This window comes from Arachis ipaensis, chromosome B1 (assembly GCF_059453495.1).
Source record: "Arachis ipaensis isolate K30076 ecotype BB chromosome B1, ASM5945349v1, whole genome shotgun sequence".
In the NCBI taxonomy this organism is placed as follows: domain Eukaryota; kingdom Viridiplantae; phylum Streptophyta; class Magnoliopsida; order Fabales; family Fabaceae; genus Arachis; species Arachis ipaensis.
This window is the reverse complement of record NC_142436.1, coordinates 152,218,579-152,235,564: the sequence shown is the minus strand read 5'-3', so window position 1 is coordinate 152,235,564 and position 16,986 is coordinate 152,218,579. Positions and strand designations below refer to the sequence as shown.

Below are 16,986 nucleotides of genomic sequence, written 5' to 3'. Positions count from 1 at the left end.
ACCAGGTTCACTTTCAAAACCTTTAATTGATAAAAATAGAAACAGAGCGCTTTATTCTTGCAGCTAATAAATCTAACACCCTGATGATGAAAGTTAACCAGAATCTGCTAATCTGATGAAGCATAAATGCCACCGCTTTTCTGCACAAAAGTTAAAAATCTGGACTGCACCTCGATACATAAACAACTCAACTTCATATCTGCAGAGCTCAAAGTACCAACAAAAATCCTATGCTCAGAATAAAAGGGAAAATGATATAAGGAAGAAGGGGGGAAAGGGTTGAAATGGCCAACAGAAGATTGCAACCTGATGTTACTGCAGAAAATGAAAAGCTGATTTTATTAGAAATATTAAATGTATGTACAAGGGGCCTTGTCTCTGATTTGTAAGAGCTACAACCAGGGTACTGTGGCTAACATATAATCTACTAGAAATACTAAATTGTACCTAGAACAAAAAGATCTTTACAGTGGAAGTCACGAATTTCGACACGAGCAAAATCTGAAACAGATGGAAAGGTCACTCAAAACCAACTTGGAGAGTCTACCAAAGAATCTATATAACCTAATTGTGGACAGGATTAGCCATAAGACTATCCTATGTGACTAGTCATTTCTTATAAGTACTTTTTCCTTTGTTATTGGTATAATGAACAGGACTATACAAAGAAAGCAGCTTCAGACCATCATATTCAAGTCTGAAAGGTCATCCATGGGAATTTCAAGGCCCATGAAATCGTTATCTTGTAATCCATCGTCATCAATATTCAACCATGAACCAAGATCCTGACCTTGGTCAGCAAGATCATCAATTCCTGGTAGCTGTAGGTTGGACAAATCTATAGGCTCGTGTTCATCCAAACCACCCAAGCCAAACTCATCCTTTTCCTTGGCATTGCTATTAGTAGACGTTTCATTTGATTTTGAACCAGATGGCAATGCTGCTTTAGGCTGCTCTGATAACTTGCCAACGAGGCCATTGACTGAAACAGAATGCTGTGTTGCTTTCTGCTTAGGCTTTGCTTTGGATTTTCTTTCTCCCTTAGCACTGGATGATGCAGGCCTACCAACTTTTGTAGTTCCATTTCTAGATAGCACCTCTCTGCCATGTCCCTTTCCATCTCTATCCCTCTCACTTCTCTTTCCTTTTGCACTGCTTGTTAGAGAACTTACAATGCCAGGAGCACTTGAAGTACCTATTGTACCACCAACATCATCAAGGGACAATTCCCTCTTCTTCAACCTATTTGACCAGAGGTCCTCCTTCCCACCATTTTGTTCAGATGAATGATTTATAGCAGGGAACATATCTGATGAACTTAGATCATGGTTATCCAAATTCTGACTAAATTGTGAAGGGCTCTGCTGTGAACCCATGGAGGCTGCAAAAAGAAACAAAATGATGGCACTGAACACAGCCAACGCAAGCAGATTAGAGCAGCTATTAAATAAAGTAATGCAGAACACACCTGTTCTTGCTTCCAGAGTAAGGGGAGAAACATATGGTTTTGAGGATTCAGCCTCCATTCCATCTAATTGCCGGACAGCATTAAGCTGGGTAGCAGCAGCAATGAACATATCCTTGAACGAAGACTCACTGAAGCAGCTCTTGCCTGTATCTTCAAACTGATGGCACCGTTCCAATGTCCGCTTAACAAATCCCAATGCAGCTTGCTTGGCCATTTTGTTGCTTGAATTTCGCCCACCCGAGGTACCAGGACCCCAACAAGCCTGTCAATAAACCATTTGTCAGTACACTTTGCCATATGACCTAATGGTCACAGGTTTTAAGCACAGAAAACAGCCCCTTCAATCACAGGTAAAAATGCATATCCACTGCCTCTCCAACAGAGAGTTTTTTTTTTTTCTAATGATATCATAAAAAGGTAATCCAAACCATCAGTATACAGAGTCCACTGAATTCCAAGGCTTGAGCCTAGTTGGCTACCACAGGTAAAATTCCCCTAATGCTCGTAATTCTTTGGACTACACACAAGATAGTTTGCCTTGGAATATGTCAATATATCATGTCTGAATTTATATCTTGATATTTTACTCCCTCTTTCCACTAGTAAATGGTAACATTATATGAATAAGGGGAGTCACACTATATGTTAGGAAGATTACCATGTACTTCTCATAAGCCATTACAATGAGTTTTTCCACGGCACGTCGTTCAAAATCCCTGTTAACCAGAAATTAGCATTTTCATGAGCACATTGTAGGCTAAAAATGCTTAAACTAAGCAAATGATAAGGGTATAAGTAATTTTTTATTTTTATTCAAAACAAATAAATCATAAATGACGCTGCAATTACTTTTCTAGAAGTTCTTTTCCCACTGTGGCAGAATTCAACAATCCATCTAGCATGTCTTTCTTCTTCGAAACCTGAATATTCAAGAAGCAAGATCATAAAGTGAATTGCATATTAAAAATGAAGTTAATTTCAATGTTGAATGAAACTTCTGAACCAAGCCCACATATTTACAATAAACTTGGAAAATGATAGTCCCATGTCAGTTGGTATGTGGGGAGAGTAGCATGGTAAGATTCCTAAAAAATCCCTTCATATTAATTTCCTTTCCCTTCCCTTCTCCTCCATGCCCCCATAAGGGGCCCACTTCTGATTACCATCTTACAAAACTAACATAAATATTGAATGTATAACTATTACATAACAAATCCTAAGTATGGGTAAATATATAACTTGGTCTCAGCTTCATTCAGTACCTGTCCTTGGTAAAGCTCCTCTAACCTAGCAATATCCTCCATTATTCGTTCATCATCTGTGTGTGACATTTCAGGCTTGAAAAAGAAAAGCAAATCAATAAGCATCATACTAGCATGCAAAAAGATTTAATTATAAAAACCAAAAACATCTTACAATAAATCCAATGGTTACATCAATAAGAAGACTTCCAGTTGGAATGCAGAACAAACCAGAACAGTTTAGTTAAATTCATCGGATTTGGCACATAAGCTTACCACTGGTTCCAGGGCAATTCCAATGCTTTGAAGCTCCAAAAGAAGCTTATCATTAATATCTAAGCTATCATATTGCAGCTCTGAACATCTTGATACTTTATCATGGAGTAACCCATTTACAGAGTTAGCAAGGCTTGAATTTAACCCAGTTGATGGAATACGAACTACATCATTTTCACCTTCATCATGTTCTGGATTCCCAAAAATCCGATAACCATTATAAGCAGAATGACAACTAAACTGAGAATTAGTTCGTGATCGATAATCCAAGCCATTCAATTCAAACTCCCCGTCGGTCTCAAATTCAGCATCGTATGCATCAAACTTGAAATCTTCACTTCCACTATCACAATCCTCTGAGATTAATGCTGCTATAAGCCTTTGATAGAGAGGAGTTGAACTATGATCTCCTTTAGATGGTTGTAACTGCTCTGCAATAATTCCAGTACTCCTTTGAGCATCAAGGCCAACATCTCTTTCAAAACCATTCAGCCCAAATCCATTACCAATGGTTTCATCGGTATGCATCGGTGTGCTTGATTCAAGATTTTCCTACATGCCAAATGACATGTTAAAAAAGTATCAAAATTTGATTAATTTGGTCCTATTACAGCTTTCTCTCAAAAAATCCAACTTTTCGAGTAAATTTAATTATGCTTAAATTGACAACAGAAAGTTTATTTACAGACCATTAGAGCATTATAAGCAAAAGAAACTTGTCACTCTTTCTAAAGGTAAAGAAAAGTACCTTCTGCTTCCAGTTAGCAATATCATCCTCAGATATTAAACTGAAGAAAGACTCCATCTGCTTCCAGAACGGGCTGGAAAAGGCACGAGCTGCACCAATATTTTTTTCTCTTCAAAACTACTCCACCAGAAGAACACATATGGGCAACAAATAAGATAGTATGTAGTAAGACACATACCAGAGTTGATAACAGCCTTTACAGCAGCCAACAGCTCTTCTTGTCCATCTTCTGACCCAACTAAACCAATAAAACCAAAAGTGAATAACTATATGCAGTCACAGTGAAAACTTCAGTCAATTGATCTTAAACAGGAACTAGTACCAATAAAGTCTGCTGCTGCACTAACAGCAGTAGGCTTCTGACGTGCATAGGCTTTACGGTCAGAAAGTTTCCTCGTTGGTGGACGACCTGCCTTGCTGCAAGGATTTCATAAATGCAATAAAACGTTAATGTGCAACCAAAAAATCACTGAACAACTTAAACTATTTAAACAGAGTTGAACCTCTCATTCTTCTCTAGTCTTGCACTTCTAAGTTGTTTTGCAGTTCCAATATTTCCAAGCTTTTCAGATGTCATTGGCACCAGAGACCTTGAGGCAGTAAAACCCCGTCCTGTCCTTCCCTGCCTTCGAACACCATCTCCATGTTCTTCTCCAGATATAATCTTATTCTTTCTTGTTGGCAAGACCAAGTTAGACACCTTTTGAATGTTTTGTCCACCTTTCTGTTCAATCTCTTCTGATTTCCTGCTCTTCTCTTTTGGTGGTTTAACCTCAGCCATCCCTGACTCTTCACTTTCAGATAAGGCAGCTGAAGATGAAGTATCGCCCTTTAATTTATTTTGTTGCGAATTGCCAACCAAGCGTCTGGCAAATCCTAGCCCAGCATCATTACCAGCCACATCAGAGACAGCATCCGAAGAAGGAGCTTCATCGTTATTTGAAGCAGTGGGCATGAAATTTGTTCTTCTGGCAGTGCGAGAGCTCTTTTGTGGCCTTTGCCAGTGAACAACAGGTGGGGAAGATGACCGTGCTGATGCCACACGTTTCCGATTGTTTGTACCAACACCAGCAGGAGGCTTTGTGGTGCAATGAGACAGCTCCCAGTCATTAGGAACAGCTGCTCTATGGACAACTGGTGACAACTTGGGGGCAACTCCTGAACTTGATCGTGGGGCCCGAATAGCAGAATTCATCTTTGTACCAGAGGTGGGGCTAGCTGAATTAAATTCATCTCGAACAGTTGCCCTGTGCATAGAACAAAGCATAGACATTGAATAAATTACAAAATAAATATCAAAAGACATTTGAACTATAGTCACAAGGTGTCGAAGCACACAACGAAGAAAAAACTGAACAACCCCATACAAAACAAGAAAATTAGGAGAAAGCAACAAGCAGCGGCGACAAACTTGGGGGGGAGGGGGGGATGTCATCAAGGATGATGATTATAACCAAAAGAAGCGTAGAACTATAAAACAAAAAGGGCTCAATGATTTGCACTTACTTGTTAACAGCTTTGAAGTTCACCTTTTCCTTGTCTGAACTAGCAGGACGACCCCGCCTCTCGTTGACAAGGGAACTATTATCTTGGTCATTTCTAGGGGTAGAGGTACGGATGGCCAACCCAGTCTGTTGAGAGATGCCATCTGATTTTCCACTTCCAACAGTTCCATTAGATACCCCTGGCCTACAGAAAGACACAGAAAAATATTGTATTTTTAGGCTAGATCATATCAGGATAATCAAAACGGAATTGAATCATTAAAAAAAAGGAAAAAACTCCTGCTCATAGCAAGAAAAACAGTACATGATATGTTCAATATGCGAATTTTGATCTTTATAATCAGAAACAACCTAGCAAAGTACTCACAATAATAATCAAAATCATGTGAGTTTTGAAGTAAATCCTTTTGCATATACATTATCTGGAGACAACCCCCAAACAGTTGTCTCCTACAAATTAATTTTATTCTTCAATATATATATATATATATATATCCATAAAAAGAAAATTTTAACAAATTAGCATTAACCGAAAGAAGGGGTCATTATTCAATTTGTATCCGAACACAATAGAAAGATTCTTACCATATCAAATTTCATTTACTTTTACCATTTGGTTTGGCCCCCTAATATCTAGCATTAGAATAAGTGAATAGCAAAGAACCTTTAAAAGAATAATGGTTTATACAAAACCTGAAAAATGTAGAAGTTTCAATTTACATTAGCAAAATATGGTGCAAGTTCACAGGTAAGGCATTTTTATGTGCTGTATCTTCGGCATGGTTACCAGTGGATCTACAACATGACGTACAGTAGTCATGGCTAACCCACAATTTTTTCTTAATTTTATAAGAAAATAAAAAATGACCTAAATATTGAAATGAAAAATGTATTGAGTATTTACTTTTCGTCAGCTTTTAGTATATACCGTGAGCATAATTTTGTTAGTTATATATTTATAGTTATATATTTATATATTGCCTGCTTTGAAAAATTGGAGTTACATAGATATGCCTAGAGCTTAACCAAACTCAAATTTTTGTGTATGGCACAAATTTGACACATCCTACCAACTTACCAAGAGAGCTGCTAAAAGTATTTATTTATTTATTTTTGCCTTCTTTTTGTTTTCTTGCCTTCCAGCTCTTTCCACAATACATACATTTTTGCCATCATTCTTTAATTTTGAAAAGAATATATTATATTGGGAAAAAAATACTACAAGGAAAACTGCAATGTACGCAACATATTCATACCTGAAAGAATGAGAATCGTTACTCAATTTTGACCGGCCATCAGCAACAAGTCTTTGTTGCATTCCCTGTTTAGTTTCCTGGAAGGTGTTAACAGGTTTTGTCAATGTGTTCGGAGAACCATCTAGTTTGATGCAGGAACGCTTCTTCTTCATTTTTGACTTTTCCCAACCATCACCTCCAATAGGTAAGGTTCGTTCCTCACCCTGAACAGCACCACTGTTGGTAATCCGTAGCATTTCCTTTTCTCTATCAACAGGCCCAGATGGCCTGACGAGAGGATTGGTTCGCACATCCATCTGCAGTTCATCAACAAATCAGCTTTACTCAACAAGTTTTAAGGAATTCCCATGCCAATATGAAAGCTGACTCTCCATGGAAAGAATAAAGGCATAAAGCCACAACACACACATATGCCTTCTGAGAACAGAAAAACTGGGGTAAAAGAAAAAGAAAGACAGAAAGAATTCTCTGTATTCCATCTTTCAGAGAACAAATGCGAACGGCAGAAACCAACTCAAAGCACATGAAGCACTACATACAAGCTTAAAAGGATAGCAACACAATATATTAACACACAAATACTTTCACGAATTATAAGTACATACAAGGATGATATCTTCCAGAGCACCAAGAAATAAATGCTCTAATAAGCAAACTTTGAAGAGGTAGACTTCAACAAAAGTAGTTTTCCATGTATATATGAAGAACAAATATTCCAAAATAGACTATAGAGCTTATACCAACTATAAACATGCAATATTTACTTTAGAACAGTAAAGAACGGGATAAGCAAAATAGGAGCTACTTAAAGGAGTCAAATCCGTTCAATGTTAATACTGGCAAAAAAGAATGGGAGGCGGACCAAAGACACATACCCTGGCATCAAGCATAGAAGTTCGAGTGCGCTTGTTAGGAACAGGATTTTTGGTCCGTTCTTCTGACTTTTGCTGCTCAAGTTCAAAAGTACCTGTGGCCGCATGACCTTGAATTCCGACCTTACTTATGCTTGGCCCCAAGACTGTCCGATCACCTAAGATGGCATTGGATCGATCACTAGAAAACCCTTCAGCCCGAGATCTCTTTTTTGAAGTTATACTTGGGAAAACCTTGTGGAATACTGATAAGGCGTCACTGAACATTTTCACACGTTCCCTGTTGAATAATCAAATATTACTACTTATTTATACATGCATAACTTTAACACATAGCAAAAACCTACAAAACTACCTCGCCTTCAAATGGCTTGCATACAAGGTATCCTTCAATCGTTTGATTTCTTCTGGTACTAGCTTGCCTTTTGAAGAACTAGACGGAGATTCATCAGGTGAAATTCCAAGTGCAACATTTACATGCCGTTTATAATCTACTTGACGATTAGACTTGTGCTCTCCCGCTATCAATTTTGGATCAAAGTTCACACAATTGAAGAAGTTCACCACATCCCCATGTGTTGCTGAAGAGCTGCTTCTTGACATGCTTGTAAGAGAAGACAACATAGGACTTTCCATGCTTTCACGGAAGCTACCTGATCTATCTAATGAAGCAGCCATGTGGGATCCACGCTGCCCAGTGTACAATGGTCTATCTGGGCTACTGGAAGTTGGATCAAACTTGCTAGATGTTGCCATTGCACTAGTTTGCACACAGCATTTGAGTATAAGTTACAAGCCAGAGAGCAGTGCATGACAAAGATATGGCACTAAGCCACATAAAGGGCAAATCCAAATCACCAGAAATCAATTGGACAAAGCACCTGAAATGGTCAATATAATCAGAGACAAAAATCAAACTCTTCTTGATGAGATACAAAGATACTTATGTAATATTTTCACATGAATGAATGTCTTGCAACTGCAGATCAGGACTTGACGTAGTAATTCTCAAAAGCACCATTCATAAAATGAAACAACTTCAGCCCCCCCCCCCCCTCTTTTGTCTTTTGAAGAAAAAAAAAATCCAGATATTAAACGCTAAATGCTAACACATCATATGGCACTCAACTGAATAGTTAAAGTTATGCCATTCTCCTAACTGCAGCCACATTGCTCCATTGTATTTTTTCTTACTTTTTTTTTTTTCAGAAAGAAGAAAAACCATATTGTGGCAATGTTCATAAAGGTATTTCCAAACATAAAAACCAAACCACAGAAATCTCAAAGTTAAGAGCAACTGGATTCTCATAAAAAACTACTTAAAACAAATGCTCAAAAAGTCATCAAAAAGGCATACCATTAATACCAATCTACTTGATAAATTAAAAAAATGGATTAAATTACTATCTACGAGTCCACATCCTTAAATCACTATTTTATCATCTCTGTACAGTATACACCTCACCAAGAGTTGAGACGAAAAACTCACTTTTAATAAAACATATAGCACAAGACTGATGACCTAATGTTCTCATAGCAACTCTCTTCACAGTTCACATTACGTAAACAATTTAACTACCTCAATCACAATGGAATGAGAAATACCATGAATATTCTTTCCAGGCGAGATGCAAAGCACTGACCTTAATCTTCTTAGCAGCAATAATATGTCATCAAACACTCTTTGTTGTGAGTGTAGGTATCTTTTGATGCTGCAGATTATTATATGAAGGAATATATTGTTAACAAGGACACCCATGTAAACATTGAAAAGATGAACTGTACAAAACATGTGTATAAGTTTTTCCAAATCTACATAAGCCAGTATTGTGCTCTGCTGACAAGCAAGTCACAAATGCAATCACAAGCAAGTCCGATTGACAGAACTTTACCAACAAGCATCATGATCATACACAGGAACATAGTTTAACAGAAATAAATGCTCAATTTGAATAATGGAAAATCTATATCATCCACATTATAAATGCCACGGAGATTTATTTACAGCATACCACATGGAAACCAATGACTACACCCAGTCATGCTGACTGGACTTCAAACCCCAACGCTATCACATTAATTATGCTTCATTAGCATAAAAACAGACAGAATGCAAATAATTAAAATAATCAGCACAATTTCTAACCCCACAAAAAAATATTACCCAAAAAGGAAGTTAAAAGACCCACTTTCTCAATGTCCAGACAGTAACATCAAATGCATTCTGCTGCTTAAAATTTTTCCTTCCAAAATTCACCCCATCTTCATACTCTTAAAGTTCACTACAATACATTATCTACTAACCTATTACCCAATGGCGGCACATTAACAAAAATTACTATGCACTCTAAACTTCAATAAATTTTTTTAATTTATGAAATAGTAAAAAAAAAGTATAATATAATATATAATTTTGGTAAATTGTTATCCAAAGTGGTAATCCGATAAAAATCAACAGAAAAATAAATTTGCATCTATCAACAGCATAGCTCGTGTTGCATACAGTGTAGCAACTCCATGCAAGCAAACACCCCTTCCCCCCTTATATTCTTCATCTCAATTTGCTTGGAAGCACAATTTAAAAAATAAATAAAAATTAAAAGTAAGAGACGAAACCCTAGGGGTTGAATCAACCAAAAAAATAAAAAATAATAATAATAAATAACAAACTACCTCCACGACCCAAGTAAAAGCATTCCAAATTGCAAGAGACTAAACCCTAGAAGCTGAATCAAAACAGGGAAAAAATAAACGAAGGAGGAAATCAAAATTGAACACCTTTTGAATCGTTGCAATGATGAGAGAGTGGTATTGGGGAATTTTGGGTGAGGATGGAGAATTTGGGTAATTTAAGGAATCGAAGGTTTGGGGTTTTTTTCTTCGAATTTGGGAAATTAATGTTGCGAAGAGTTGAGTTGCCTGAGTTGGACCTCCAATTTCGTACGAAGCGAAGCCATGGAGGACGAGGAGACCGGTGTTTTGATCGGCAACAATTGGACCAATTTGATATTACTCTTTTGCCCATACATTCTGTTTTCAGGAAATTTGTGTTGCCATTTTTGCAGGGGGTTTTTGGGGATACCGACCTTTTAATACGGTATATATAACTGGCAATGAGTTACCAACATGTGATGTGATTATTGAGATGGTGTCACATAATCATATGCAATGTGCTATAATATGATATAATAAATTTAATCTCTTGGTATATCTAATGTTTCTATAATTCTTTAGGACACTTAATTAAAAGTTTAGTTGAATAATAACTTGTTTACCAATAGTTTAGACGATATACAAATTAATTTAGTGCTGCTTTTTTATATATACATAATATTTTTGTAAAATAAAATAATAACCAATAATTTCTTTAAAAATTGATTGGGACTTCATTAAAAAGGATATAATGCCAAATATTTTTCGATAAATATTAATACATTCTGGAAAAGTGAGGAGTGTACTTTTTTATTTCTAAAATTTAAATTCTAAATACTAAATTCTTAATTTTAAATTTTAAATGTTATAAATCTTAAATCTTAAATTATAAACTTTAAATTTAAGCCATTAATATAAAATATAATAAGACCTAATTTGAATAAATAACTTAAATAAATTTTAAAAAAAAAATAAGAATTTTTATTAATAGGAGCTTATAAATAAGTTATCTTGTGTTTGGATTGTTAGTTATAGAAGTACTTATTTTAAAGTTGTAGCATTTGGATAAATAACTCAAAAAATACATTTTTTTCACAAAAAATGGATATTAAAACAACGATGATAACAAATACTTTAAATGTTGATTTTCTATAACCCAATCACTAAGATTACAATTGTTTAGGCAATTAATTCTTTATTTGCTCTTTTATTAGTTCTATTTTTTTCTACTTCATCTTCACCCATAACGTGTTCTTGTATGTGATAAATAGTAATAAAATTTTAATTCACAATAATCTTGATGGCAATGCCAAAGAAATTATTGTGTAGTTAGTGTTTATTGTTTTATTGTGTATGATATGGTAGATAAAAATAAAAAAATAAATATAAAATGTACGTCAATATATATTTTGTTGCTATTTTTTATTTTTTTTTACTTCTATTAGAATTTTCTCCTCTTTTATTGGGGCCAAAAACTTGCTATAACTAACTATAAAAATAATAGCAGCTATATAAAAAATAAAAAATAAAATCACATGGAAAAAAATAAAAGGATCTTTTTTTTATTTTTTAGCGTGTTTGGCAAATTTCTAGTAGTAAAAATAAAAGTACTAGAAAATTTTTAAAAAAAAAAAAACATCTTTTTGAGAAGCTATAATTTATATCTTTTCTTAAAAGATCTTTTTTTTGCTTAAAAAAAAAGATGTTTTTCATGTAATAAATAAACAAAAAAGTACTTTTATATCATTATACCCAAATATAATTGATAAATAAAAAAAAATATATATGAGATATCCAAACATAAAATTACTTTTACTTTTCTATAAGATCTTTTAAAAAAAGATAATTCGAAAAAAGATATTTTCTTAGAAATTCACTCAAACAAACCCTTAAATACCATACTATAAAAGTTTTTTTTTCTTTATTTATAATGTTAAAAATATTTTTTACATAAAAAAGATCTTAAAAAAAATATGCAAATTATAGCTTCTAAAAAAAGATACTCTTTAATTTTTCTAATCTTTTATTATTAAATTTTTTCCAAACACATTAAAAAAAAAATTAACAAATTAATGGCATCAAAACAAACTAATCCGAAATTCCAGGTTATCATATGATTTCAACTTTTTTACTCAAATAATTTTTTCAACTCATAGGCGTCATCACAAATTCATAATTGCTATTGTTATACGCTTATAAAACTCTTACAAATGTGAAGAAAAAAGTAGTGAGTTATTTTCTTATAAAATGTTAAAAAAACACAAGTGGAATCATATAGTACTTTCACAAGAAATTCTGACATATGTGGTGAGCTTTGATAATTGTTTAGGACGAAAAATATCATAGTTTGAGGATACCCCATTCTGAAGAACATGACACAAGAGTTAAGAGTAGAGAGGCATTTGAAGTGTTAAAAGTGGTTGTGTAAAACAAGCTAAGATGTTGTTAGGGTTGGTGGTTTAAGACTTTAAGGTGAATATGTCATGAAGTGGAATATAATGTGCTTTCATTATGATTGAGTCATTTTATGATGGAATAAATTCTTATTTCATCAAAACTCTGCATTTTACAAAGTCCATTTTTATTCCAAGATTAAAATAAGGATAATGCTCCATTCTATTATTAACCATCAATCCAAGCATAGGTTAAAGCAAAGTTATGTGCCTCTGTGGCTGTCCCTCACTAACACTAACATCTCTTTGCAGTGGGACAAGTTTGGTTGGACCTGTGTCTTGGTAGAAGCCAACATTGATCTTTTGGGACCAAACATGTGTCTCAACTCTTTGTCTTTGGTACTATTATTAAGTAACCAAACCAAAGTCTTAACCTATTGACTTTTGGGGTTAGTATTCTATTCTATTTGCTGCTGCTGCTAACTTAGGACACCAACCAGATTTAATACTTTACGGCGTTGACTAAGTTATCTTGATCAGGTCCTTGTGTGTTGCATCATCCAATGGAACCATGAACTGGATTTGATGATTTTATGTGAGTGAGTGACAAGATTGACTTGAGGTGTTGCTTCTATTTGTAGTGTTTTCTTTTGCAAACTCCAAGATCATGGTTGTGCACACAGACTAAACTGTCTTTGAAAAAACCATGGTCTTAAGAGATTATAAGCAGGAAGCAGAACATTTTATCAATGCTTCTACAGTTCTAGTACTAGCTAGTGGTAAAGGGGGGAAAATGAAAAAAAAAAAAAAAGAAGATTAAGTTTACGTATACTTAAACTACTACAAACTACAGAGTCAAGGTCAATGCACTTACCATGCATATTAAATGTCTTTTGCAATTAATAATGGGACGCCTTAGTCAACCACAATAGTCAATGCTACCTTTGATTATGTCTATGTCATCAGTTTGCAATTTCAGTCCATGGTATTGAGGGGAATTAATTTAAGCCCTGAAAGCAAAGTGGGAAACATCCCCATTGGCCAATCTCTTCAAAGAGATTGAGCTTTCTGGTGTGAAAAGGTTGGAGCAGGGTGTGAATGAAGCAGAGAAAAAATAATAGAAAATTTTATAATGTTTATAGTGGCAGATGGAAATTTAAACACAGAGTAGTTGGTATACAAAAAAAAAAAAAAAAAAAAAAATCAATCCAGCTGAAAAATTATTTACATATATGACTGTTCAAAAAGCATGCTGAAGCCAGATAGTGTTCCATATACAATGATACAATAAGCAGATATTACCCACAGACATGACTCTTTTGGTAATAGGTACATTTCAACATGCAAAATTACCAATGATAATCAAGTGCAGATATGAAAAAAGACTTAGAATAAGTGAATTAGCAATCAACTTCAACTTTAGACATGATTGTCTGAGATTGGAAACCAAGCAAGCCAAAAGCCAAAAGCACATCAATGAAGTTTCCATCTTCATATAGGGTCAAACATTGTGGGACAAGGTAGAACAACTCATAATAACGGAATCAGATATGAAAGTTAACACATGCCATGCCAGTTTTACCATCAACTGAGTAGAAAAAAGAGAGGGGGTGGTGAAAGTGAAACTTTGACAACATAAGGAAGAAGGAACAATCAAATTCAGTATCCAAACTTTTCTTTTTCTTTTTATATATTGGTTGGGCCTATACATAGTGCTACAACATTACAATATTATAACCTTTTTTTATTTATTCCCAAATGTGACTATAACAAAACATAGCCAAAAGAATCAGCAATAATCTAGAGAAAACAACTAGAAATGATGATAAACAAAGAAAGCTTCTACAAGAAAGTGGTGCCTGCCCTGCCATGGTGTAACAGATAGTGAGCAATCTGATCCCTAGCCTGCACTGAAGCAGCAGACCTAACACCATTCTCTGCCACCATCTCATCATCAAAGAGATCAAAACTCCAATCAGGATCCATCTCCTCATTCCTCATCTCACATATATTGTGAAGAACACAACAAGCACCAAGAACAACAGGTAAATCCTGAAGCTTCACTTCAGTCCTCTTCTGAAGACAAGACCACCTACCCTTAAGCCTGGAGAATGCACCCTTAGCTACCTTTTGTATGTCTCCAATCTTCTCATTGAAAGCATGCTGAGTCCAGGTTAGGTTCTGGTGAGTGTAAGGTACCAAGATCCAATCCATGAGAGGGTGTCCAGAGTTTCCAACAACCCAAACATCCTTCAAGCTTCCCTTGCTAGCTCTCTGAAACAATGCAGATTTTTCAAGAACTTGATCATCAGGCATTGAACCAGGCCAACCAATACACACATCAGTGAAGACTCCTCTTGGATCAACCACTCCTTGGACGGTTATGGAATAAGAAGTCTTCTGGTTCCTCTCCGTATGGCGCTTGTTGAAGTAAGCAGCTACATTAGTCTTCGGAGCAATGATTGGAACATGTGTAGTGTACATTGATCCACCAACATCAGGGATCCCAAAAACCGATTCGAATTCTTCCTTGTTCTTCTTCATAACAGACTCATCAGGCCAATGAAGGAACTTAGGCATGAGAACCGTTTTAATGGCAGAACAAACCTCAAGAACAAGCTTATGACACGTGGATATCCCGAGTCCGAACCGCTTCGACACCAGTCGGAGCGGGTCACCGGTGGCGAGTCGCCAAATGCAGACGGCGACGCGCTGGCGAACGGGAATCGCGTCACGAAGCATGGTGTTCTTCTTCGTAACCGCCGAATCTAACTCTCTGCAAATCATCTCGAACGTTCCTTTGCTCATACGGAACGATCTTCGGAACTCTTCTTCTGGAAAATCCGGGTGGCTGCATCGCTCCCACCAGTCCTTGGACCGGTCCTTAACCCATAGCCTCCGCTGCGGCACCATGGAACTCGACCCTGCACTCGCCTGCACCTGATTATTATTATCCGGAGAATTCGCAGATCGCCGAGGCTTCTTCGTCGGCGAACCAGAATAATCATTTTCCAATCCTTCAACTTCAAGCTTGAATTCGTTGAATTGACCTTGAAATTGCGACGCTGTTGCGAAGTAGTTAGGATTGAACGGAATCGTTGGCTTCATTTCTTCTGGATCCACCATCACTTCCTTGTTATCAAATTGAATTAGGGAAGAGAGTAAATCGTTAAGTGAAGAACCACTACTATTATTAATAATATTAATATTATTATTATTATTATTATTATTATTATTATCTCCTTCTTCTTCTTCTTCCTCTTGTTGACGTTTTTTGTTGAGAGAGAGAAAATTAGAGTCCATATCGGGGAACAAGTAAGAGTAATCTTCGAGGGTAAGAATTGGAGGTGCTGACCCAATTTCCATGTGAAAGAAAGGATTAAAAGGTGGCGAAGTTTGGGAGTGTGAACAAAGAATGTGAAATGTGAATGGTGAAGAATTTAATTTTGGAAGAGAAAGGGGGGGTTGGTTTTACTTTTTATACGAACCAACGAGAGAGGAAGCGTGTGTGCAAATGTGAACGCGTTCGGCTTTGTGAAACTTGCTTTGACCTTCTGACTATGACTCGCGTGTATTACTACTCGGTGGAACAAAAAAGAAAAAAAAAATGAAACGTGGTGGTTTTTGGAGTTATTTATATTTTCGGATCCGAACGCGTTCGAAATGAAAAACGTTGGGATAAGGGATGATAATAAGAAAAGAGGGAGAAGCTTCGGTCAACTGGTCAATGGGGAATCTTGTAAGATGGATGAGGCAAGCAACTGTAAGGAATTATAAGGATGAGGACAAATGAAGGAGTTGCGAAATTCAGTTTCTTCTTTTTGGATCTTACTAATTACTATAGCTTGTACTTATTGCTAAGATGCTAAGTTTTTAGTTCTCTTAGTTATTGTCATAGCCTATCTTGTAACTTTTACTCGTTTTTACTTCTTTTAGTATGCCTCAATTTTTTAAATAAATTCTTTAAAAAAAAAAACTTAAAATATAAGAATTTTTATTAATAATAATTTTTAAATAAATTATTTTATATTTAAAAATTTATTATAAAAATTTTATTTTAAAATTATGTATTAAAATAGTTTTTAAAAATATGAGAAATAACATTTTTAATTTTTTTAAAAATTCTTAAATAACATTTTAAAAAATTAAAATTTTTTTAAAATAATTATACCAAACACTATTAATATAATTTTTTATAAATTAAAAATTAAAAAAAAAGTAACTTTTGAAATTTTCAAACGGATCCTTAGTCTTTTAATATTAATTATTATTTTTATGTAAATACTAAATAGTTACTTGAATATTATTAAAACTTTATTTAAAAGTTACAACTATTTGTGTGAATTAGGATCCTTTTGAAAAATGTCAAAAGTTATTTTTTTGTACTTTAGTCATATTAATACTATTTAATATAATTTTTTTAGATATATTTTTAATTTCTTAAAAAATTATTTAAAATTTTTTGAAAAAAATTAAAAAAATTTAATTTTTTTAAATTATTTTATCACTCATATTTATTACACAATTTTAAAATAAATACTTTTAATAATATTTTTTTAAATATAAAATAATCTA

The 16,986-nt window shown here is 34.8% G+C and overlaps 2 protein-coding genes across 3 annotated transcripts; both read right to left on the bottom strand.

The window, feature by feature from the left end:
• Positions 1 to 312: 312 nt before the first annotated feature.
• On the bottom strand, positions 313 to 10,439 carry LOC107643276 (serine/arginine repetitive matrix protein). Of its 2 annotated transcripts, none has more exons than XM_016346874.3 (16): positions 10,145 to 10,439; positions 9,010 to 9,078; positions 7,722 to 8,247; positions 7,370 to 7,646; positions 6,495 to 6,790; positions 5,240 to 5,422; positions 4,237 to 4,980; positions 4,056 to 4,150; positions 3,912 to 3,971; positions 3,734 to 3,822; positions 2,986 to 3,537; positions 2,731 to 2,805; positions 2,318 to 2,388; positions 2,127 to 2,184; positions 1,469 to 1,730; positions 313 to 1,381 (listed from the first exon to the last, which is right to left on the bottom strand). In XM_016346874.3, exons 3-16 carry the CDS (start codon positions 8,120 to 8,122, stop codon positions 678 to 680), a joined length of 3,867 nt encoding a protein of 1,288 aa, XP_016202360.1. In that variant the 5' UTR covers positions 8,123 to 8,247; positions 9,010 to 9,078; positions 10,145 to 10,439; the 3' UTR covers positions 313 to 677. The 2 variants fall into 2 exon arrangements, with proteins under 2 accessions (XP_016202360.1, XP_016202366.1); XM_016346880.3 differs by having other exon boundaries at positions 8,972 to 9,078; positions 10,145 to 10,427.
• A 3,635-nt stretch (positions 10,440 to 14,074) lies between these two features.
• On the bottom strand, positions 14,075 to 15,869 carry LOC107643305 (protein ALP1-like). Its single transcript, XM_088502310.1, has one exon. The coding sequence runs from the start codon at positions 15,775 to 15,777 to the stop codon at positions 14,254 to 14,256; it is 1,524 nt and encodes a 507-aa protein (XP_088358436.1). The 5' UTR covers positions 15,778 to 15,869; the 3' UTR covers positions 14,075 to 14,253.
• Between the last annotated feature and the right edge of the window lie 1,117 nt (positions 15,870 to 16,986).

Bases quoted from the DNA above. Each gene is read 5' to 3' on its own strand.
- LOC107643276 (XM_016346874.3), bottom strand. From the start codon at position 8,122: ATGGCAACATCTAGCAAGTTTGATCCAACTTCCAGTAGCCCAGATAGA. The intron at 3,972-4,055 runs GTACTAGTTCCT...TTATTGGTTTAG, and splicing joins TGCAGCAGCAGACTTTATTG to TTGGGTCAGAAGATGGACAA. The intron at 1,382-1,468 runs GTGTGTTCTGCA...TTCTTTTTGCAG, and splicing joins TACTCTGGAAGCAAGAACAG to CCTCCATGGGTTCACAGCAG.
- LOC107643305 (XM_088502310.1), bottom strand. From the start codon at position 15,777: ATGGAAATTGGGTCAGCACCTCCAATTCTTACCCTCGAAGATTACTCT.